General features: G+C 43.9%; 2 protein-coding genes across 3 annotated transcripts in view; one reads left to right on the top strand and one right to left on the bottom strand.

The window, feature by feature from the left end:
• The window catches only part of SGTB (small glutamine rich tetratricopeptide repeat co-chaperone beta), a 464,910-nt gene that overhangs the window by 237,853 nt on the left and 201,138 nt on the right, over nt 1–25,919 (bottom strand). The window lies entirely within an intron of this gene.
• NLN (neurolysin) overlaps nt 1–25,919 on the top strand; it is a 144,907-nt gene that overhangs the window by 102,180 nt on the left and 16,808 nt on the right. The window contains exons 10-11 of the mRNA XM_073623513.1: nt 15,803–15,989; nt 20,778–20,906. Of these exons, the coding sequence (XP_073479614.1) occupies nt 15,803–15,989; nt 20,778–20,906 (316 nt within the window). The remainder of the gene's footprint in view (nt 1–15,802; nt 15,990–20,777; nt 20,907–25,919) is intronic.

Genomic DNA, 25,919 nt, shown 5'->3' with positions numbered 1-25,919 from the left:
TTTATCTGCTAAAGCCGCTAGCAATATTCACTGTCTCCTCCTGGCAGGGATGGCTTTTTTCTTTACAGGACTACATAGATTATGCTTAGAATGCGGCTGGGAGTATGGTTAGAATTACTGTATTTATCGGCGTATAATACGCACTGTTTTCCCCTTAAAATCAGGGGAAAATCGTGGGTGCGTGTTATGTGCTGATCCCCGCCGATCTCTGATTGTGAGGAGAGGAGCGAGCGCCGCCGACATACAGAAAGCCGAGTGTATTCGGCTAGACTCGGCTCTTCCATTTGCAGTCCCGCCCCTGACTGTTAGCAGAGCCGAGTCTAGCCAAGTACACTCGGCTTTCTGTATGTCGCCGGGACTGCGAGAGGAGCTGAGTCTAGCCGAGTAAACGCGGCTTTCTGTATGTAGGCGGCGCTCGCTCCTCTCTGCTCACAGTCAACGGAGATCAGCGCCAATTTTAAATAACCAGCGTCTGGGCTATGCTGCAAAGAGACTGGCAAGGCTGCAGATGGACACTGGGCAAGGCTGCAATGTTGGACAAGGCTGCAGATGGACACTGATAAGGCTGCATTGATGGACAAGGCTGCAGATGGACACTGATAAGGCTGCATTGATGGACAAGGCTGCAGATGGGCACTGATAAGGCTGCATTGATGGGCATTTAAATGTAAGTTTTTTTTTCCTTAAACTTCCCTCCTAAACTTGGGGTGCGTGTTATACGCCAATAAATACAGTAGTTAGGTTTTGCCTTTGCTTCCACTTTAAGCTGGGTATACAGTAGTACATTTTTTGTTTTAAGAACATTGTTTCATTGTTTCTAATCGTTAGTGGGATCAAATTGAAGTTCATTTTCTACTGCAGTGACAAGAAAATTCAAAGGAACAGGATGGAAATTTTTTCTCAAACAAATTTGTAACAGGGTATGTGGTTTTTGTTCGGAAATGTCCATTCACTCAAAAATCAAATGTTAAAAGCAAACAAAATTTTGAACTACTTTTGAATGACGTTCGTCAAGTCATCAAACGTTTATATGATTATTCATGCGAACATTCGTTTGAAAATCTACTGGGGTATACCCAGATTTATACTAAACTCACATGTGTTTAATGTAGTTTAAATGTATGGTGCATGCTGCACATTTTTATTTTCAATGTGATTCACAGAATACACACTCAAATGCAATGTAAAAGTCCTTTCTAATTTTGATAAAGGTCCACATTAATATTTATACCTGACCAATTTCATGGTAAAATAAAAAATATAGGCCTTCAATGGCCTTTAAAGGTTACTTGCTGCAAAAGCATCAGAAGATGACCTTATCCTTCTTCATTCTCTTGACGCCGGGTATACTAATAAACTGACACTCCACATCCAGGTCTCAATTGTGACTCGAAGCAGAGTCACTTAAGGTGTAGTGAGTCATTTCTGTATCAACACTGTGCTCTCTATTCCTCTTTCTTCGTCAGTATGACGCTATAATAAACTCATTCCTTCACTGGATGGGGGAACCTGAGATTTGCAGGTTTCTGTAGCCAGAAGTACTGACTTCGGAGAGGAAACCAGAAAAATGCCAGAGCATGACACGTGTGGGAATAGGAGTCTGCCATTTATGTAAATTATGAATGTAAAATGAACCCTCTGTCGCAAGGTACAGCATTAAACATTGCATAAATAATAGAATAAAAAAAACTTCCTGTTTAGTGTATATTGACTGAATCCTCAGTGTGAGTCTACAATGAAATGGAGACATAGCTGTCTTAATAAACATAAGCACTCCTGTAATTGTCCATGATAATAAATACAACACTGCTAATACACACACACACACACACTGCTAATGAATACAACATTGCTGGATTTTTCTTAAAGCTGATCTCTAGGCAGAAGTAGAAGACTCAATTTAAGGCAGTTCTGTAATCAATACATCAATAAATGTACTTTTTTTTAATGTATGCAGTGTATGTATCTGAATTAGACCTGGTAACCATCTGTTGCAGGCTCTGTACAAGAAACCAATCAGTTCATATACTGACAAAAAGCATACTGATAGGAGAAGAGACTAGATGAGCTCCAAACTGTGCCGCTTTTTCTTTCACTGTCCAGTCACAGGTTGAGGCAGGGTGTTGACAATCTGGGCTCAGAGGAAATGGGTTGAAATATGCTGGCCATCAAACTGAGGGCATCTAGTGACATAAAAAAAAGACTGTGGGGAAAATCACTGAATTGAAGGTGATTATTGCAACAAAAGCAATTTTTATTATATTTTATACATTAACCACTTAAAGTGGTTGTAAACCCACTTTTTGGACTTCTAGAATAAGGCTTACCTATAGGTAGTGGAAATATCTCCTAAACTTGCGGCGTTTAGGAGATATTTCACTTGTAGTCCGCCGGAAATTCCAACAGCGCATGCACGGGGAACAAACAAAACTAAGTGCCGTTTCTTCCCTAGCCTATGACATTAATCGCGGCTCCCGTGCGCATGCGCAGGAGTGACGTCATGCAGCTCCGGCGAATCACACAGCCGGAGTCTGCGGCCCGGAAGGAAGAGGGCCAGAAGATGGACGCTGCCCACACAGGGGACATCGCTGGATTCTTTTGCAGGTAAGTGGCACATAATGGGCTAGTATGCGATGCGTACTAGCCCATTATGCTTTTCATTCGCAGGCTGCAGCAGCGAGCAAAAGAGGAAGTAAACCCCATCAGAGTTTACTTCCTCTTTAAGCCCCGGACCATTTCGCTGGCCAAAGACCAGAGCCCTTTTTGCGATTCGCACTGCGTCGATTTAACTGACAATTGCGCGGTTGTGCGACGTGGCTTCCAAACAAAATTTATGTCCTTTTTTCCTACAAATAGAGCTTTTTTTTTTGGTGGTATTTGATCACCTCTGCGCTTTTTATTTTTTGCGCTGTAAACAAAAATAGAGCGACAATTTTGAAAAAAACGTATTATTTTTTTACTTTTTGCTATAATAAATACCCCCTAAAAATATATATAAAAACATTTTTTTTTCCCCAGTTTAGCCGATATGTATTCTACTTATTTTTGGTAAAAAAAAATCGCAATAAGCGTTTGATTGGTTTGCACAAAAGTTATAGCGTCTACAAAATAGGGGTTAGTTTTATGGCATTTTTATTAATAATTTTGTTTTATTAGTAATGGCAGTGACCTGCGATTTTTATCATGACTGCGACATTATTTTCTTGTTTCTGACCTCAATCCCTACCTCCTGATACATACTGACTTAGAACAAGCATGTGTCCATTTAATTCAGCGTTAAAGCCCAAGTCCAGGGTCTGTCTCCCCAACGCTCACTTGTGAGCCCCTTCTAAATTATTGCTCTTTTCCATATATTTGGGCCAGTCACATGAGGCACTGGGTGTTTTTTATTAATGTGACACTATGGGGATGGTTTACCAAAACTGGTACACATAAAATCTTGTGGAGCTGTGCATAGTAACGAAAATAAGTTTTATTTTCAAAGCTTAATTGAACAAGCTGAAGTCAGAAGCTGATTGATTACTATGAAGAGCTGCACCAGTTTTAGTATATCTCCCTAATAGTGACATTCCCAGCATCATTCTATGTCAGTGCAGGGAGCCGTGATAATGTCCCCTCAGGGGAGGTCCCATGACAATCTGTAATGACATTAATAAGTTTGAATATCAATGGGCACTAGTCCACCAGAGGTGGACTAGTGTTGGACCTCGGACTGAGTAAGTCTGTGGAGCGCAGGGGTGGGGATAATGTAAGTATTGCAGTCAGAGTTGCATTTTTTTAAGCAGCTGAGAGCCCAAATTTTATTAGAAAAAGTACACCCAAATTAAAAAGACAAATTTGATAACCACACTGACCAGCTTCTCTGTTTTTGTTTTGTTATGTTGGGAATTACAGAAGACTAATATAAATACTGTAAATACCCAGGTACTGACTTTTTTTTTTTTTAAAACCAGTTCACCTCTAGAGTAATTTTTTTTATTTTTGGACACGTTTAAATCTGGATTTTTGCCTATAAAATTACTTAAACCCCAATATTATATATTATATAAATGAAATATTTTCTGAATGCAGAGGCCCTTTAGACTTAAAAGATGATAGCTGCAATTTTCTATGTTGCACAATCTTTGTGCAATTGTTTATTAAAACTATATTTTCTAGAACAAAATACACTAAGTTGATTTTTTTTGCAGACAAATACAATTTACTCCCATTTTTTGTACATGTTAAAAGATGAAGTATTGTAGAGTAAACAGATACCAAATGTGTCAAGCCTCAAAGCTGCTTGTACTCACAAAATGGAAATAAAATTATGGTACCCAAAATTATCAATGGATAGCGCTTCAAATGCCTTTACAGCTCATCATTTTAGAGTAAACAGTAAAGGCCCAAGAATGATTGCTATCCCTGACATTGGTGGTGATATATAACATGTGGTGCAATTGCAGTTTACATTTATGCCCTGTGTTTGCATTTGTAAGTGTGTGCAGAACCACAGGGTTGCGGTTAACATTTTTTGTTATTTTTTTTATTTAAATATACCATTTTTTAATAGCCCCCTATGTTATAGTTTTTGACAGGTTCTCAATGTCCCTGAGAAGCGGAGGATGCTTCTTAATGATCTGAAAGCTCTCGCACAGATGTAGCGTTTGTACAAGAAACTCATTTTAGGACGGGGGGACTTCCCTTCTTTCAAAACAGATTCTTTCCATGTGTATAACACGCTACTAATCGAGAAGCAAAATCTAAGGGTAGTTTCAATCCTGATCTCTAGTCGTTTCCCTTGGGCTCTTTCCGACAGTTGCTTCGACACAGCAGGCCGGTATCTTTTGCTTAAAGGCCACATCGGCGGCATCACAGTGATGTTGGCTTCTATACCACCAAATACTCGCCAAGACTCGTTTCTATGAAAAACCCTCTCCAAGCTAGTGGAGTTTGTGGAAGGTAAACTGATCCTCGGTGATCTGAATGTCCCTCTTGACCCTAGCGTGGATACCTCCTCTGGTGCCTCCTCTGTTTCCCTCAGCTACAGGAACCGTATACAGCAAAAACTTCACAAGCTGCAGCTTGTGGACGGCTGGCGTATTTTCCACACTGGAGAACGAGATTACTCTTCTCCATGCCTCACCAGTCATACTCTAGGATTGACCTCTTTCTGATCCCTCACCAACTACTATCCCTTGTTCTAGACATCTCTATTGGTCATATAACCTGGTCTGATCACACACCAGTCTCTCCCTGTCAGCCTCTACCGCCACTCCGGATTGGAGATGGCGCCTGAATGAGAGTCTATTGCAGATCCCAGAGGTTTTGACTGACGTGGCTCAAGAACGCACAGCTTATTTTCAGACGCATGCCACCCCTGAGAGTGACCCAGGTATAGTGTGGGAAGCCCATGAGGCGGTCATATGGGGCATCCTGATCAAACACTGTTCCCGTGTTAAAAAAGCGAAAGAAGCACAATTGACAAAACTGCTAGCCAATATTCAGGCTCTTGAGCTGCAGCATAAAAGAACACTGATCCCATCTTTAGGAACCGAACTTGCTCATCTTCGTCGACAGGTTTCTGACCTTCTTCGTTACAAGGCAAAGGCAGCTCTCCAATCTTGCAAGAAACTAGTGTATGAATCGGGTGACAGATGTGGCAAATGGTTAGCATGGGATAAGGATGGAAGAATCTCATTACACAAAGGTATCGCCCATACCTTTTTGGAGAATTCTATTCCTCCCTATACAACCTCCCACCCCCTCCTCCTTCCTCTTCCATAGAAAATTACCTCTCTTCGGCGTGCTTGTCACGTCCCCCATCCATGGCTCGGGGAGAGCTTGAAGCCCCGATTTACTGTCGAAGAGCGGAGCAGTGAAGTCAGCCAAACAAGGAAAGGCACCAGGCCCCAGTGGTTTACCATACAGTACTACAAGACTCTTTTGCCCCTGTTAGGTCAACACATGATAAGAATGTTTAATGGCCTAGGACAGACTACCTCATTTTCCCAAGCATCTCTGTTAGCCCATGTCTCAGTTATCCCAAAAGAAGGAAAAGATCCCTCTGTCTGCGACAGCTATCGGCCGATCTCATTGCTCAATGTAGACCTGAAGCTCTTTGCCAAGATATGTGCCTCTCGGATTCAATCCTCGTTGCCCCAATTGGTCCACCTGGACCAAGTGGGCTTCATCCCCTCCCGCAAGGCCAGGGACAACACAGTAAAAGTACTCAAACTGGTCCACTTCGCCAGTGAAATGGGCTCTCCTTGCGTATTCCTCAGTACCGATGCGGAGAAGGCCTTTGATAGGGTGAATTGGGCCTTTATGTTTGCGGTACTGAGACACATGGGTTTCGGAGAACAGATGCTTCGTTGGATATCTAGCATATACTCCTCTCCACGGGCAGCGGTCAAAGCAAATGGGGCAACGGCACCCGACAGGGATGCCCACTCACCCCTGCTATTCGCTCTATCGTTGGAACCATTCCTGAACAGGATTAGATTAAACTGAGATGTCTCTGACATTCAGGTAGACTACCTCACCCATAAAGTCTCCGCTTACGCGGATGACCTCCTCGTCTCCTTGACCAACCCGCATATCTCCCTACCGAATCTCCTGAAAGAATTTGACCATTTACGGAGCACTCTTGAATATGAAAATTAACTACTCCAAATCTAAGGCGATGGGAATAGCCCTGCCCTCTCCCCTGGGTCGCAGTCTACAGCTCAACTTCAACTTTAAATGGACATCTTCGGCTCTGAAGTACCTGGGCACCCATATCCCCCGAACATAGCGGATACGTTTAGGATGAACTTTCCACCCCTGCTCAGTGCAGTCCATACCCTATTAGACAAGTGGAATAGAGGTCTACATTCCTGGTTCAGCCGCTGTAACATCATCAAAATGAGCATCTTGCCAAAGTTTCTGTACCTCTTCCAGACTTTACCCATCGCCATCCCCTCGACCTTCTTTCGTCAAGTCAATACTCTTTTTACCAAGTTCATCTGGGCACACAAGCGGCCTAGGATCGGTAGGCGCCTTCTGACGCTACCTAAACACTATGGAGGGGGGCGTGGCCGGGATGTGAGACTGAACAGACGTGCTGACTGAGCTCTGCTGGCAAGGCATCCGAATTTAGATCCGCGTTTGGGTAGATATAATACTTAGGTGGCCCAAAAGACCTTATATGCCTGCTAGAACTCCTGTGGGCACGAAAAGGGGCAAAAAACTGAAATTTCCTCCCGGAATTGTGGAAGAAGCGACTCAGGCCTTTGATCGGCAGCACACGCCAGCGCGCCTATGCATTATGGCGTCACAAACTGACCAAGGGGACCAGTCACAGGCCGATATACCTGGTATTCCGGAGGTGACAACGGCGCTCACATCTAAAATAGAAGCTGTACAGCTAGACGTGGGATTAATACGTCAAGACTTAGACAAGATCCGGTCCAGAATAACGGTTGCAGAGCAGCTTGTGGGTGCAGTCGAGGATACCGTGACTGACCACGAGGCCTCTATCAGATCTCTCCAAACAAAAGTGCGGGCGCTTGAATATCGGGCGGAGGACGCCGAAAACCGTAGTCGCAGGAACAACCTCCGTATAGTTGGATTACCGGAGGGAGTGGAATGGCGAAACCCGACCGGATTCACGGAAGAACTGCTACGATCGGTGCTCCCAGCAGCTCGACTCTCCCCTTACTTTACGGTAGAGAGGGCACACAGAGTACCCCCGGGGCCGGAGGGTGCCCCCCCCTGCACGTTTATCCTAAAGCTGATGAACTTTCGGGACAGGGATGAGTTGTTGCGGGCAGCCCGGGAAGCAGGAGATATACCATATAGCAATGTTAAACTTATGATGTTTCCGGATTATACATTGGAGACACAACGCCAGCGTCGTTCATTCGATGCGGTGAAAGCATGGCTCAGAGTGAAAGGAATTCGATATAGTATTCTGTTCCCAGCAAAGCTACGAGTCGTGGACGGGGAAACAGTGCGGATCTTCACAAACCCCGAAGATGCTGGCGCCTGGCTGGAGACTCTGCCACCGTAATGATTGCCTCTCCTAAGTTTACCTAAGTTGGTCTAGAGTTGTGACTTGCAAGTATCACACTGTAGAGGTAAGATGGCTGTGTTCCGGGTTACCTTGAAATGTTTGAGTTTCCTTACTGGGACCCCCTTGATTTGAATCCTGAACTGTAGTCGCAGAACTGCAGGAATAACTTGGGCTCTGTAAAATTGTCCTGTTGGACTGCCTTAGAAGAATTTCTTTTATGACACAAGACACTACCTTATCCAGTAACTCTATTCAGCAGATTATAATTTTTGGGTTTTTCTTTTCACCCACTTTTTTCTCCTTTTGTTTTGAACTGCCACTAATGATGTAAGGCTTAATCGGGCACACGCCTCCCGAGCATTATATCTCTGCTACCAGTTACTGTTTGGGATCATGTGCTACTCACAGTTGGAGGTGCACGGGGTGGGGGAGGGGGGGGGTATTGGATGGCCGTTGCCATCAGAATGGGAACTGTTAAATTTTAATTTCTATGTTTTATTGTTTTTTGGTTGGTCTTTATATTATGTCTACAACATGTGGGGGAGGAGTATCTGCGGGTGCGTATCAGCCATGCCACCTAGTTGTAGTGGTGACGAGGGCACGTAGCGTGGCGTGGTGCTGCACACCCGTAGATGGTGCTAGAATTCAGTGGTACATTGTGATTATATATTTATGGTTCTATGGGGAATATGGCTGACTTTACCGTGCTATCGTGGAACGTTAGAGGCCTCAACTCTGCCATCAAAAGATCTCTAGTATTTAAATATATTCAGCAACATAATCCCAAGATTTGTATTCTAAAGGAAACCCACCTGGTGGGAGCCAAGATTATGGGGTTAAAGAAGGCCTGGGTCTGTGCACATTACCATGCAACATATTCTAACTATGCCAGGGGAGTGAGTGTGTTAGTGCACAGATCCCTAGCCTTCCAGCTTATAACAGTTAAAACCGATCCTGGAGGGAGGTATGTTATTGTCCATGCACTTATTGGAGGGACACCCTATATAATAGTGGGAATATATCTGCCCCCACCTGCTGATGTCACCTTACTTCATTCCCTTATGCATACTATTACACAATATGAGGTTAATAAAGTGTTATGCGTAGGTGACTTTAATTCAGTCATGTCAAACAAAGCAGATAGACTTCATGCTGCCTCCCCTGCTCACACTGGCCTAGCCCAATGGGCATCCACCTTTGCTTTGACGGATCTCTGGCGTCACTTCTAGAGGTCGACCGATATATCGGCCGGCCGATATATCGGCCGATATTTGGCGTTTTTTACTTAATCGGCATCGGCCGATTGTGCTGATAAAAAAGGCCGATTATAACTTCAGCCGTGACTTGCAAATGACTTCTGTAATAGAAGTTAATGCAAGTTTCCCTAAGTTATCTGTGGAGAGGATTCTCCCCTCCTCTGGGCAGCCTGCCAAGTCTGATAAGAAGATACATTTGTATCTCTTTCAGGTTCTTTTTATCAATAGACTGAAAGTGTGTAGAAGTTTTCAGTTTAACCATTTAAAGACTAAATCTTTTCTGACACTTGTTGCTTACAAGTAAAAATCCTGTATTTTCTGCTAGAAAATCACTTAGAACCCCCAAACATTATATATATTTTTTTAGCAGAGACCCTAGGGAATAAAATGGTGATTGTTGCAATATTTTATGTCACACGGTATTTGCGCAGCGGTCTTTCAAACGCAATTAAAAAAAAAAAAATACAGTAATGAATTAAAAAAAAAAAATAAGCAGTAAAGTTAGCCCATTTTTTTTCGTCCAAAAGTTTTGATTACCTGTTTTTGTGTATTTATTATTTAAGATAGGGTTTTTTTTTTTTTTTTTTTTTTTTTTTTTTTTTAGGTTTTTTTTCTAAATTATACATACAAGTGAACTGATTGGAGGTTTGTTTTGTTTAATGTTTAAATGAAAAAAAATTTCTGTATTACTTAAGGCTGCTTTCACACTGGAGCGGGCAGGCGTTGATGGTAAAACGCTGCTAGTTTTAGCGGCGCTTTACCGTCATTTTAGAGGCGCTATTCGGCTGCTAGCGGGGCGCTTATAACCCAGCTAGCGGCCGAGGAAGGGGTTAAATGCGCCCCTGAAGCACCGCTGCCAAAACGCTTTGCAGGCGCTTCGGTAGCGGTGCGCATTTATTTCAATGGGCAGGAGTGGTGGAGCAGCAGTATACACCGCTCCAAAGATGCCGTTTGCAGGACTTTTTTTTACATCCTGCCAGCGCATCGCCTCAGTGTGAAAGCACTCGGGATCTCACACTGAGACTGCAGAGGAGCCGTTTTACAGGCACTTTACAGGTGCTATTTTTAGGCCAAAAGCGCCTGAAAAACGCCCCAGTGTGAAAGGGGTCTAACTGTTAGATTTTATGAGATGAAGGGAAAAAAGAAAGGAAAAAAAAAATCGGCCAAATATATCGGCCCAAAAAAATCGGCATCACATATCGGCCATCGGCCACCGCGATTTCTAAATATCGGCATCGGCATCGGCCAGAGAAAAACCCATATCGGTCGACCTCAAGTCACTTCCACCCCTCCGATGCCCAGTTCACTTGCCTATCCACTACGTACCGGACGCTGTCCCGTATAGACCTGGCCTTTGCTTCCCACTGCCTATTGAAAGAGGTGGCATCCACCAAGATTCTTTCTAGAGGCATTTCAGATCATGCCCCTCTGCTGATTACGATCCGGACGGGTTCGCCGGGGGGTCGGGGGGTGTGGAGGCTATCCAAATATTGGATTTGTGACACAGAGATCCAGGAAGTAATACCTGAGGCACTGTATAATTTTTGGATAAATAATGCTGAAACTGCAGACCCACTCACACTTTGGGAGGCCTTTAAGGCTTGCACTAGGGGGAATACATAAATAAAATAGTGCACAAAAGGAGGACATTGGTGCAGACTCTGAGGCAGCTTGAAAATCAGGCTCAGGACACCGAAAAAGAATATATACACACCCCTAGCCCAGAGAAGTATGCTTCCTGGCAATGTGCTCTTAAGGAACTATCTTTACTGCGAGTGGATCTCACCAAAAAGTCTATGCTAGCGAGTGCTCAGAGGGTGTTCGAATATGGCGATAAGAATGGTAGGCTCTTGGCTTGGTTGGCCAAGGGTCAGTTCGCACCCAATCATGTAGGCAGGTTGAGGAGTGGGGATGGTACAATTTTGACCATGCCCCAAATGATTGGGAATAGGTTCTTGGAATTTTACCAAGACCTATACTCATCCACAGCGACCTACACTGTCAAAGAATTGACTGACTACCTTGACCAGATCCCATTCCCTACAATTGACCCAGACAAAAGAACATCTCTTGAAAAGGACATAACGTTAGAGGAGGTGCAAAAGGCCATGAGCTGTATGCAGTCTGGTAAGGCCCCCGGACCTGACGGATTGCCCATAGAATTTTATTCGACTCATCAAGAACTACTGGCCCCCAGGATGACTTCTCTCCTCTCACAATTTGCTGAGTTAGGCTCTCTGCCAGACTCTATGTCCGAGGCGATGGTGGTTCTGGTGCCCAAGCCCGGTAGGGACCCTGAAGAATGTTCCTCGTATAGGCCCATATCTCTGATAAATGCCGACGCCAAGCTTCTGGCTAAAATTCTGGCTCTTAGATTGGCTATGGTGATAGAGGACCTGGTTCACGAAGACCAGTCGGGGTTCATGCCGGGTAAGGGCACCGATATCAATATTAGCAGATTGTATCTGAATCTAGACATGACCCATGACAACAGTGGAACTAGAGTCATAGCCTCCCTCGACGCAGAGAAATCGTTTGACTCCGTGGAATGGGAGTACCTCTGGGAGGTCCTGCGGCGTTTTGGTCTTGGCCCTAAGTTTCTTCATTGGCTGGGTCTACTTTATAAATCCCCCAGGGCTAGGATTCGCATTAATGATACAATATCTGATTATTTTCTCCTCCAGAGGGGCACCAGGCAGGGATGTCCGTTATCACCCAGCCTGTTCGCTCTGGCCCTTGAGCCACTAGCCATTCTGATTCGGGAATCCTGCGCCATTCAAGGTCTTAGGATTGGCCCTCTGGAGGAGAAAATTTCCTTATATGCAGACGACGCCTTATTATATCTGCACGATGCTGAGGGCTCTCTGCAGGCGGCGCTAGAAACCTTCAATGTGTTTGGGCGCTTTTCTGGGGTTAAGATTAATTGGTCCAAGTCGGTCATATTCCCGATAGATCCCCGAGCCCGAGAGGTGGTGTCACAGACTCCGTTGCTCTGCTTTGAGGAGTTTAAGTATTTGGGAATCCGGGTGGCTAGGGATCTCCAACCTATTGTCAAGAAACTTAAGGAACATTGCCTCAGATGGAGGGATTTACCGCTCAATCTCATGGGCCGTATTAATGTGATAAAAATGCTATACCTACCTAGATTTAACTACATATTCCGCAACTGCCCGGTGTGGCTGCCCGGCTCTTTTTTTAGAGACTTAGACTCGTGCATAAGTTCATTTTTATGGCGAGGGTCTTCCCCAAGACTTGCTAAGACGACATTACAGCTCCCGGTACAGTTTGGGGGTCTAGCACTACCTAACTGGCAGGTGTATTACTGGGCAGCGATATTCGTAACGGTGAGATGGTGGTTTGAGCAATCGCGAACGAATGCGGCCGTGTGCCTGGAAGCTGAGATCCTAGGCTCTTGTAAGGAACTGGGTAATCTGGTTTATAGAGGACCTCGGGCATATCCCTCCCTTGCAGGTTCTACTAAAACAACCCTCAAAACCTGGTCAGCAGCGAGGAAAAGATTCCTCCAGCCTCACCAACACTCTCCGTTCTGCCCACTGTGGGGAAACCCCACGCTCCCTCATCTTAGGACTATTCCAGACCCGCAGTTGTGGGCTCGATATGGGATTAAAGTTCTACAAGACATCATCAAGACGGGGGTATTGCTTTCCTTTCAGGATCTGACGGAAAGATACGGACTTGCAGGAAACATGCTTTTCAGGTACTATCAATTACGGCATGCCATAAGGGCTCAATTCCCCGGACTTATTAGATTAAAAATAGACCCTGTGGAAGGTGTTCTTGCTCAAGAAACCCTAACAAAGACATTATCTACATTATACCTCACAATACTGGGAGTGGACTCGCCTAAAATAGATAGGTTATGGGAACAGTGGCAGGTAGACGTTCCTAGCTTGGACAGGGAGACGTGGGAGGAGTGCTTTGAGGCGGGTTATAAACTGGTGATATCATCTAGAGATAAATTGCTGCAAACTAAATTTATGCACCGTATATATTACACGCCTCAGAGGCTGCACCGGATCTATCCTCATAGATCACCGAACTGCCCTCGATGTCAAGCCCCAGAAAGTACATACATACACATGTTTTGGACGTGTCCCTTAGTGATGTCATTTTGGACCGGGGTCTTTGAAAGTATTAATATTCGACTTCAGCTTACACTACCTGTATCGCCGGAATTAGCCCTATTAGGTATTCACGAGGACGACCAGAGACCCAGGTACACGAAGATCCTGGTTTCACTTCTACTTTTCTACGCTAAAAAAGAAGTTCTAAGGAAATGGGCGTCCCCCTTGCCTCCGAGGGTGGAGTCCTGGGACTCATCTATTAATGCAGTACTTCCTATGTATAAGATGACATATTTAAATAGGGGATGCCCACAGAAGTTTGACCGGATCTGGTTGCCTTGGGTTGAGCAATTCTAACTTATAGCTAAGCAGGAATGGGGGATACTCTCTGAAACGGGGATGTGCATATCGGTTCTCCCATGCCTCTCCTCTCTTTATTGTTAAGTAAGGAAGTATTCATTTTAATTCTGCTATTGAAGAGTTTAAGTGAGAAGAGCAGTCTGAATACGACATAGAAACTTATACACCTTTTGTTTCATTTTTATAGTCTTTATTTTCTTGTATATATACAAATTCGTATCTGTACACAACCAATGTTTGGATGCCAATTGTAATATGATGTCATCTCAATAAAGACCAACCTTGTTGTTAAAAAAAAAAAACACTATGGAGGGGTAGCGGTCTCAGACGTGCTTAAATATTACCAAGCAGCCCACCTTGGCAGGGTAATTGACTAGTGCAGACATAAAGATCTAAAGCTGTGGACGCACATAGAACAGCAGTTTAGTCCCGTTCCCCTGCACAGGGTGCCATGGTGCTTTACCTTCCTACCTGCTTCCTTCAAGTCGCACCCCACCATAGGACCCACTCTGAGTACGAAACCGGAGCTTTTGTCTGCCAACTTTCCTCTGTTTCCCATACTGGGAAACCCTGGATTCCCTCCCGGGTGTAGAACAGGGCCCGTTTTGAAATCTCCTGGGGAGCAACTGCTTTCAAGTCTCCCACTTTCTAACGGCTAACACTTGGCCCACGATCTCTCAATTGATGCAACCGGATCGTCAGTTTAGATTATCTTTCTGGCAGGCGCTTCAACTTCACCACTTCTTCCGCACACTGGGCCCCCCTGACTCATTTTCGGAGTCAGCGGACACTTTTTGAATCTTACTGTGAAGACATGGACCCTTTCCCCCGCACCCTGTCTAATATGTATGCCTTGCTTATATCCCCTCCAGAGGACTTTATCATGCCACGTTTTGTCGAATGGGAAAGGGATGTTGATAGGACCTTCACGGCTGTCCCGCGTCAAAACATCATCCACCTTTGCCTGAAATCATCCATCCGTACGCGTACGTAGGAATCCCACTATAAAATATTGACGCGCTGGTATCTCACCCCGTCAGTCTTGAGTAAATGGTTTCTGGAGGCTTTGGAGCGTTACTGGAGATGTGGAGACGAGAGGGGAACTTTCCTTCACGTCTTCTGGTCCTGTTCAAAGCTTCAACAGTACTGGTTGGAGGTAGAGAGGATCTTCCAACAATTCACGGACTTCCCTATCTTAAGGGATTCGGCCTTCTTCCTGCTCCACTGCTCACAGATGCCGATCCGGACATACAACAAATCAATCCTTCACCACTTGACTAACGCTACCAAAGCCTGTGTCACGTTGTGTTGGAAAGACCCCAATCCTCCCTCCATCGCCATGTGGCTCAATAAGATCAGGAGTGTCAATACCCTGGAAGATCTGGTACTTACCGCACAAAACAGAAGAGAACGATATATGAAAACATGGGCATTCTGGAACATGTTCGTGTATTCGGATGAAGGGAAGTCCCTCCTAGAGAGCTGCTCTGAGGACTGAGGTCCTCCTGTCATTGTACTGTAGCATCTATGCGTCCCATCACCCTGGTCCCCCATCTCCCCTTCCTTTTTCTTTTCTCCCTTTTCCCCTCTCTCTCCTAATCACTTCTTGTCTCTGCACCCTTCTGGGTGACCCTATGTTTATACCATCTAGCTTCCTTCTATCCTAAAATGTGAAGTGTTCATTCATGCAACTCAACACGAGAAGATTGCATATTGTCACCACCACCTGATATTCTTTTTTTGAAATTGGAGGTTTGTCTGTGCGGCAGTGATGCTGTGCTGACTTCCTTCCGAGCACCTCCACATTTGACTATATTACCCTGGACTGTAACTATGTTTGATGTGCCATGGCACCTTTGGTGCCTTTGTTATATTGTTTGATGGACACTTTATTTTTCTTTACAAATAAAGAATTTGAAAAAAAGAATTTATTTTATTTTTTTTCATATGTAACTGCAGCCTTTTTGCCTGACGTTCACAAATGTCAGCTTAATTGCAAGATTCTTTTTCTCCTACTTGTAAGTTGTTATAATAATATCATTGCATTTTTGTTTTTTATTTTACAGACAAAATTTGCACGATTTAGTGGGACAAATGTGGAAACAGATTTTGTGGAAGTGCCATCCCAGATGCTAGAGAATTGGGTGTGGGAGAAAGAGGCTTTGCAGAGAATGTCCAGACATTATTTAGATGGCCACCCTGTTCCTGATGAACTGCTGGACAAATTGATAGAGTCCAGACTGGCTAATACAGGTAAACCTTGTTCTTTGCCAAACTTCCTTGCTAAGTTATTATTTGGCTTTCACAGCACTTAGTGCTTTATTATTGCTGTCATTTTGTAGAGGAGCTTTAAATCCTGGGACACTTAATATGCAAATCCCATCTGGGAGCTCCACGCATGGCCTCGCTGATCAGTAGTTTTGTGGTAGGCGAGCCAAATGGCTGACTTTACAGGATGACATTTGCAGGTTGATCCTCTGCATCTGACCTTTATAGCTCCAGGGACACTTTGGAAGATAGCTTAAAGTGAAAAGTCGGCCATATGTGAATGAAAATTCGGCCTGTCCAGCAGGCACTGGCTGAACTTTGATCCGTGTATGGGCAGGCTAATTGTACCCAAGTCGATCCATCAATGACACATCCTGTATTACTGTCCCCACTCTGGATTAATGAGCACAGGGGCACTTTTTGGACATCAGCATAGTCAGTCTAGGGGGAGGGCAACATTAGATGGATTTAGATGAATTTAACAAATTGAAGCCAAACTCCAGCTAATGTTATAAGCAGTTGCAGCAACAGTTTTTTCAGTTTTTTTTTTCATTTTGGTATAAACCAAGATACATAAGACGATGGGTCCGGCATAGACTTCTGAAGGTACAGGATCCAGCCGAGAGTCGGAATAGCGTGGTGGACATTGACAAGTCTGTTTCGGCTGTTCTCTCAGTAAGAGATTATCCAGGTATAATAGAATAGGAATGCCCTGAGAGCAGCAGCCAGCAGTTTGGTAAGAACTGGAGGTGCAGTTGACAATCCAAAGGGAAGGGCAGGTAACTGTAGTGTCGCATACCCGCAGGAAGCATCGATGCACTGGAAAGATTGGGTAGGCATCCTTGATGTCCACTGAGGCCAAAAAGTCTCCTGAAAGGGGGAAGGCAATGATTGAGTAGATTCCATATGGAAATTTTTTGGAGGGAAGAAGGAAAATGTTGAGCACTTTCAGTTCTAAAATGGGATGCATATCCCTTTTGCTTTGTAAACAGTGAAAAGGTTGGAGTAGAAACTTTCTTGGGTGAAGGCATCCCCACTTTGTGAAGATGACATACCCACAGGTTTGGAAATTTTGACATCCAAGGTTTGTGAGGCAACTGAGTCCCAGACTTGGGCTTAGAGGCCTAGGAAAAATTGAAGACACGGTTTCCAGAGGAAGAATATTTTCCAGCTTGGGCCTTAGCTTTCCTTTGCTAGGGCAAAAGGGCATTCTTTCCCACAGTTATCTCTTTAATAAAGTTGTCCAGGGAAGTACCAAAAAGGCCGCCTCCCTCAAATGGCGTACGCGGGAAGTGTTTCTTGCAATGCTGCTCAGACCAAGATTTAAGCATATGTGATATATCCTCTTCATATATGACTTTAGTAATCTTTTTGCAGTGACTGGTAACTGCCAGTATTGATTGATATGTGTCATATTGCACTTGAGATCCTTATAGTGTTTGGTTTCTGTGCACACATGATCGGTATTTCTCTGAGTTCCTCCTTGTTCTTATCCTTCATTGCATTGTAACCTTATCACACAGGTAACCAGTTTTATTAGTTGTGTTTACACATATCTCAACTCCAGCCAAACATTTCTTTTAGTTTTGGATAGACTTGGGAAGAGAACATACTCCTACCAAGCTTGTATTGTCCCTAACAACGTTGGATAAATGTCGCCTCACTTTCTGTCCTTTTGACAGCCTGTGACAGCAGGACAAGAAATAGTGTTTTTCCTTGGACTAGCAGAGACAAACGGGAATAATAAAATCCAAAAACACAATCACTGAGTTGGAAAAAGGATCACCCCCTTGTGTCAGTGTTTTGTTGAACCACCTTTTGCTTTAATTACAGCCTTTAGTCTGCTGGGATATGTCTCTACTAACTTTGCCCATATAGACTTTGCAGTATTTGCCCACTCTTCCATGCAGAACTGCTCAAGTTCAGTTAAATTTGTTGGTGACCTTTTGTGGACCGCAATCTTCAATTCACTGCACAGATATTCAATGGGGTTTAAAGTGTAGGTAAACCCCCCTATCGGTTTCAGCCAAGGAAGCTGCCATCTTTGCCTCTGTTTAATATACAACTGTCATGATGCTGCACATGTGATCAGTTATGACACCAGCCATTGGATGGTTTTACAGTTTGGTTGAGAGCACAACCAATGGGAGTGTTATGTTTCTGGCACGTGCCTTAAATGAAACTGTTTTATGGATGGGTTTACTTGCGCTTTAAATCTGGGCTCTGACTAGGCCATGCAAGGACATTCACCTTTTTCTCCTTCAACCACTGTGCGGTAATTTTTGCTGTGTGCTTTGGGTCATTGTCATGTTGGAAGGTAAACTTTCTTCCCATTGACAACTTTCTGGCAGAGACCAGCAGATTTTCCTCAAGAATTTGACAGTATTTTGCCCCATTCCTTACCTTCTATCCTGACAAGTGCTCCAGTCTCTGCTGCAGAGAAACATCCCCATAACAAGATATTACCACCTCCATGCTTTACTGTAGGAATGGTGTTATTTGGACGGTGAGCTGTATTGGATTTCCGCCAGACATATCATTTGGTGTTGAGGCCAAATAATTAAATTTTAGACTCATCTGACCAGAACACCTTTTTTCATGTGGCCTCAGAATCTTCAAGGTGGGTTTTGGCAAAGCTCAGTCGTAGAGTTGCTATAGGCCTCCTGGTAGCCTCTCTGACCAGTTTACTCATGGCTTCTTTATCCAGTTTGGAGCGACATCCTGAGCAGGTAAGGGTCTGTGTTGTCCCAAATACCTTCCACTACTTAATAATAGACTTTACTGTGCTTCTAAGCATTGATAAAGCATTGGAAATTTTTTCGTATCCATCTCCATTGTGCATGTTCACAACTTTATCCCAGCGATCTTTTGACAGTGCCTTGCCACCCACAGTTGATTGTTTTCTTCAGTTGCACTATCAGGTATTGAAATTCTCCAGGAAAGCGCTTTTCAAGTTGACCTAATCAAAATGATCACAGTTGAAATTCAAATGGCTTTGTGTGCCATTGAGAAGGTGATTAGCTACACCTGAGTGGGTTCACTAGTCATTTTTTGGGAGGGAGGTGGTGCTTTTTCCAACTGTGATTCTGTTGTTTATTACTTATATTTTTTTTTCTGACATGTTGGTGTTTATGTCTTTCACTTGGATGTTCTAATGTGCACTGAGTAAATACTGCTGGATGAAACAAAAACTGTCAGTCTCCATTTCAGGATGTAAAGCAACAAAATGTGATTATATTTCTATACTCACTGTATTTTTAAGTAAGTTTTTGATTTTGTGTTGGGCCGCATTCATAGCTGTCTTGGGCTGCAGGTTGGACACCCAAAAAAAAAAATGTTGGTTTGTCTGAAGTCATTTTTCAGCTGGTTTTATGAATAGGAGTACTGTTTTAATCTGAAACCTGTTTAGAAGCCACAGCTATATAGCAGGGATGGTCATAAAATTACATGCAATTGCATCTGTGTGTTAAAGTGGAAGGCAAGTCAAATTCTAACTAAGCTTAAATCTACCTCCACCCCCATTTTACTCTTAATCTATCTAGCTTATAAAAGGAAAGATTTCTATACTTTACTATTCTGAAGTCACTCCGGCCTGGTCACATGATCTTTCCATCTCCAACTTCAATGTAGAGGAGTGATCGCTAAGAACGGCTGCAAAGTCTGGGTGATGGCGTCACCCATAGGCTTACTATGGGGCAGACGCAATTGGCTTTCCCTCCTCTACACTGAAGCCAGCACTGGGACCTTGTCATGTGACCAGACCAGAGCAACTTCAGAATAGGTAAGTATAGACATCTTTCCTTTTTACAAGGTAGATAAATTAGGCTTAGAATTGAGGTGGGAGTAGATTTAACCTTAGTTGGGTTTTGACTTCCACTTAGGAGCAATTCTAAATAAACTCCAACACATAAGGTGCTGTATGTTACATGTATTGTGATAAAGCATCTTACTGAATCACATGGGTGTGAACATGTGGACAAGATTATTTGCATCAACCTGATCCCTTTTATATGGTAAACTACATGTTCCTTTCAATGACTGTGTCAAGGTGCACTTGATCGTAACCCGAGAAAGTTCACCTAGTCCTATCTGCAAGTATGTGTTAGTCTTCCTATAGATCCCTATGAAGCCCCTTGGGCCTAACTTGGAGAAACTGTGAGGCCATGTGTACCACCTACATTTGGAACCAACACAGTCCCAATGGAAGGACAAGGAAGATAGCATTGTATCCTAAGAGTTAAGTTCACACCAATGCGCTGAAAAAAATAAATGTAGCATTTCACTGCGTGCCTACGTGCTGCAAAGTGTCATAACGTGTTGCAGTGTATGATATAAAGCATTACAGAGATAAAAAAAAGGGAAAGTGGGGTCATAAAAGCGCACTGCAATATGTGGCAAAACACACTGCAGCACATATGTCAGCATGCAGTAAGAACCACATATCAGTGCATGCGCACACTAACACATGCGTTATGGTGTGAACTAGCTTTTATTACTATGGGGTGACTGCTGCCACTGAGGCATTTTTTAGGCCTGATTAAGTTCACTGTAAGACAGGCCTTCTGTTTCTTTGGATAAAACTCTTCTCTGTGATGAAATGTCCTTTTTAATAAAGAGTTCATGTATTATTTTACAGTTATAATTGCAAACCTGGTGTATTCATAACTTTCTGCTCCAGGAGCAATAAAATCAATGCAAAGTAGTAACTTATGTCTGCAAACCAAGTAATTTGTTATAAAACGTATCCAATAATTTTACTGTTATGCCTATTAGGTCTCCAGACTCTTCGGCAGATAGTTCTCAGTAAAGTTGACCAATCTCTGCACACAAAGCCGTCTGCTGACACAGCCAGTGAATATGCCAAGTTCTCTAAGGAGATTCTAGGTATCCCTGCCACACCAGGTATGGCGTAACTGTTTCTTGTGTCATTGTAGTGCCTTATATTAAAAAAGACTACCTGTAATAAAGGTGCTTGGGCATGGCAGAGTATTATACAATTGTTAGGTACAGTTATGTGACAGTTTAAGGCTAGGTTCACACATGTCTGGTGCGAATTTCCAAAGCATTGATGTAGATGCGGTTCAGATGCAAATTTTTGGAGCCGGCAGCCACCGGCGTCTTTGACATTAGCTGGTTGTTAAGGAGCAGGCCAGGGAGCAGACCACCACGTCCTGAACAATGGATGACTCAGCTGTCAGTGGGGTTCTCCGCTGACAGCCGAATGTAAAAAAAAATTATTGCCGGCAATAAATTGTGAGAAAAAAAAACCGGTGTGGGGGTCTCCCCCCCAATCCATGCCATGCCCTTTCAGAATTCACCAGTTGATGATGTCATAAGGGGTCGGTGCCACCAGGTGATGTTGCCAGGTAGCCCTGCCCCTTAGCTATTTGAACTGTCAGAGGGCGGGAGCTTCTTCCCTTTTTTTTTTTTTTTTCCTTCTTTTTTTGAGGTGATGGCGGGCGTCATGATTGAAATCTGGGGGACATTGTTTTCGTTTTTTTTAGTAAAGGAAATGTCAAAAAGCCATGTGGCCTGGTATGGTTCAGCAGGGGGGGGGTGCTCGCTTGTGTCCCCCCCCCCCCCCCCTTTCCTGGCCTGCCAGGTTACATGCTCGGATAAAGGTCTGGTATGGATTTTGGGGTGACCCCACACAATTTTTTTTTCTATTTTGGTGTGGGGTTCCCCTTAAAGTCCGTACCAGACCTGAAAGGGCCTGGTATGGAGTGGGGGGGGGCATGATTTTTTTTTTTTTCGCATCGAAATCGTGTTCAAAACTGATCAGATGTGCAATTCAGGTGCGTTACCATAGAAGGCAATGAGCCTGGAAATCGCATCTGAACTGCACTGCTATAAAAATGCACAGGTCTCTTTAAATTTGTAGCAAATTCACACTGCTGCTGCACCGCATATATGTGAACTGGCTCCATAGAAAGTCGGTTTGATTCACATGTCATGCAAATCAGATGCGGTTCGCATATATGTGAATGGAGCCTAACTCTGCATGAAGTACCAATGATACCAAATGCTAATTTCTCAAGAATGGAATACAATAGATGAACAATGCAGATGCTTAGCCAGATTTCTTATTATTCTGTAATGCTAACACACAAATAGGTCTATGCTAGGGTTCGCAGAACATAGGAAACTGCATGATAAGCACTGTGCTTTGGATGGCAGCGTCTGCCTAGGGAACAGACTTCTACAGGTCTAGTTAAAAAAACAGACATTAAGAATATCACATTTGTAGAAAGCTAAATTTAGGTTTTAACTAAAATGTTAAAAAAAACAGGGTTCAAGAACATTTTAATTGTTCATTGTTTTATAGCTTCAGAGAAACATTTTCACCCTGCTGTGCGCTGTAGATAAGGACTACTGCTCCATGTGAAAGCAGTGGTCTCTCTACATTGATCCAACACACCTCCTGCCTTGATTCAAGAGCAAGCACACTTCCATTGTATATATGTAACCTTGTTGAGTGTTAAAATGTCTGAATAATATCATGTTACTTTGCTGGAGCAGATAAAGATTTGAAAACTTGACTGGGTAAAAATATACATATTGGTTCTAAATTATACTCCGTTTTTTTTTTTTTTTAAGAAAAAAGCAACCCCTCTTGGTGATGTACAGTATCTCACAAAAGTACACCCCTCACATTTTTGTAAATATTTTATAATATCTTTTCATGCGAGGACACTGAAGAAATACTTTGCTACAATTTAAAGTAGTGAGTGTACAGCTTGTGTAACAGTGTAAATTTGCTGTCCCCTCAAAATTACTCAACACACAGCCATTAATATCTAAACCGCTGGCAAAAAAAAGTGAGTACACCCCTAAATGAAAATGTCCAAATTGGGCCCAATTGGCTATTTTCCCTCCCCGGTGTCATTTTACTCATTAGGGTTACAAGGTCTCAGGTGTGGATGGGGAGCAGGAGTGTTTAATTTGGTGTTATCGCTCTCACTCTCTCATACTGGTCACTGGAAGTTCAACATGGCACCTCACAGCAAAGAACTCTGGGGATCTGAAAAAAAGAATTGTTGCTCTACATAAAGATAGCCTAGGCTATAAGAAGATTTACAGGACAAGTTCCACTCAGAACAGGCCTCGCCATGGTCGACCAAAGATGTTGAGTGCAAGTGCTCAGCGTCATATCCAAAGGTTGTCTTTGGGAAATAGATGTATGAGTGCTGCCAGCATTGCTGCAGAGGTTGAAGGGGTGGAGGGTCAGCCTGTCGGTGCTCAGACCATACGCCGCACACTGCATCAAATTGGTCTGCATGGCTGTCTTCCCAGAAGGAAAATCCTCCTTCTAAAGATGATGCACAAGAAAGCCCACAAACAGTTTGCTGAAGACAGGCAGACTAAGGACATTGATTACTCGAACCATGTCCTGTGGTCTGATGAGACCAAGATAAACTTATTTGATTCAGATGGTGTCAAGCGTGTGTGGCGGCAACCAGGTGAGGAGTACAAAATCAAGTGTCTTACCTACAGTCAAGCATGGTGGTGGGAGTGTCCTCGTCTGGGGCTGCATGAGTTCATTGAGGGAACCATGAATGCCAACATGTACTGTGACATACTGAAGCAGAGCATGATCCCCTCCCTTTGTAGACTGGGCAGTATTCCAACATAACAACCCCAAACACACCTCCAAGACGACCTCTGCCTTGCTAAAGAAGCTGAGGGTAAAGGTGATGGACTGGCCAAGCATGTCTCTAGACCTAAACCCTTTTGAGCCTCTGTGGGGTATCCGGAAAGTGGAGGAGCGCAAGGTCTCTAACATCCACCAGCTCCGTGATGTCATGGAGGAGTGGAAGAGGACTCCAGTGGCAACCTGTGAAGCTCTGGTGAACTCCATGCCCAAGAGGGTTAAGGCAGCGCTGGAAAATAATGGTGGCCACACAAAATATTGACACTTTGGGCCCAATTTGGACATTTTCACTCAGGGGTGTACTCACTTTTGTTGCTGGCGGTTTAGAAATTAATGGCTGTGTGTTGAGTTATTTTGAGGGGACAGCAAATTTACACTGTTATACAAGCTGTACACTCACTACTTTACATTGTAGCAAAGTGTCATTTCTTCAGTGTTGTCACATGAAAGGATATAATAAAATATTTACAAACATGTGAGGGGTGTATTAACTTTGTGAGATACTGTATGTACATTGCAAGGATTTTAGCAGACCTGTTGCATATTCTTACTAGGGCTGCAACTAACGATTATTTTCATAATCGATTAGTTGGCCGATTATTGTGTCGATTAATCGGTTAATAACCTTAAAAAAAAGTGTGGTGTATAATTTAGTTAATATGTAAAGTTAAAAAAAAAGGCAATTTATTCTCAAATATCACTATGCAAGTGGTAAATATAAATAACCAACTATATGGTTAGGGAGCAAAATATCGAATACACTTTGAGCATAACAGACAGAAGAGATATACTGTATAAACTATTAGAGGAGATATACTGTATATACTATTAGAGGAGAGATGTACTGTATATACTATTAGAGGAGAGATGTACTGTATATACTATTAGAGGGTGAATCTGGTAAATATCCGACTCGGAGATCAAATTTTTTTATTAACCACTTAAGGACCGCCTCACGCCGATGTACGTCGGCAAGGCGGCACGGGCAGGCAAAATCACGGTCCCCGAGGCGGTCCTGTTTTGTCCCCCGGTGATCGGAGGTGAGGGGGAGGCCATCCATTCGTGGCCCCCCCCCTCGCGATCGCCGCCGGCCAATCAGATCACTTCCTTTGCTGCTGTATGCTAAACAGCAGCAAAGGAAATGATGTCATCTCTCCTCGGCTCGGTATTTTCCGTTGCAGCGCCGAGGAGAGAAGACTTCACTGTGAGTGCACAACACTACACACACAGTAGAACATGCCAGGCACACAAAACACCCCGATTCCCCCCCCCCTCCCTGTCACAAACTGACACCAGCAGTTTTTGTTTTTTTTTTTGTTTTTCTGATTACTGCATTGGTGTCAGTTTGTGACAGTGTTGGGACAGTGAGTATTAGCCCCCTTTAGGTCTAGGATACCCCCCTAACCCCTCCTAATAAAGTTTTAACCCCTTGATCACCCCCTGTCGCCAGTGTCACTAAGCGATCATTTTTCTGATCGCTGTATTAGTGTCGCTGGTGATGCTACTTAGTGAGGTAAATATTTAGGTTCGCCGTCAGCGTTTTATAGCGACAGGGACCCCCATATACTACCTAATAAATGTTTTAACCCCTTGATTGCCCCCTAGTTAACCCTTTCACCACTGATCACCGTATAACCGTTACGGGTGACGCTGGTTAGTTCGTTTATTTTGTATAGTGTCAGGGCACCCGCCGTTTATTACCGAATAAAGGTTTAGCCCCCCGATCGCCCGGCGGTGATATGCGTCGCCCCAGGCAGCGTCAGATTAGCGCCAGTACCGCTAACACCCACGCACGCGGCATACGCCTCCCTTAGTGGTATAGTATCTGAACGGATCAATATCTGATCCGTTCAGATCTATACTAGCGTCCCCAGCAGTTTAGGGTTCCCAAAAACGCAGTGTTAGTGGGATCAGCCCAGATACCTGCTAGCACCTGCGTTTTGTCCCTCCGCCCGGCCCAGCCCAAGTGCAGTATCGATCGATCACTGACACTTACAAATAACTAAACGCATAACTGCAGCGTTCGCAGAGTCAGACCTGATCCCTGCGATCGCTAACAGTTTTTTTGGTAGCATTTTGGTGAACTGGCAAGCACCAGCCCCAGGCAGCATCAGGTTAGCGCCAGTACCGCTAACACCCACGCACGCGCCGTACACCTCCCTTAGTGGTATAGTATCTGAACGGATCAATATCTGATCCGATCAGATCTATACTAGCGTCCCAAGCAGTTTAGGGTTCCTAAAAACGCAGTGTTAGCGGGATCA

The sequence above is a fragment of the Aquarana catesbeiana genome, linkage group LG01 (genome assembly GCF_042186555.1).
Source record: "Aquarana catesbeiana isolate 2022-GZ linkage group LG01, ASM4218655v1, whole genome shotgun sequence".
NCBI classification, from domain to species: Eukaryota; Metazoa; Chordata; class Amphibia; order Anura; family Ranidae; genus Aquarana; species Aquarana catesbeiana.
The sequence above is the reverse complement of the archived record's forward strand: the minus strand, read 5'-3'. Positions and strand labels throughout refer to the sequence as shown.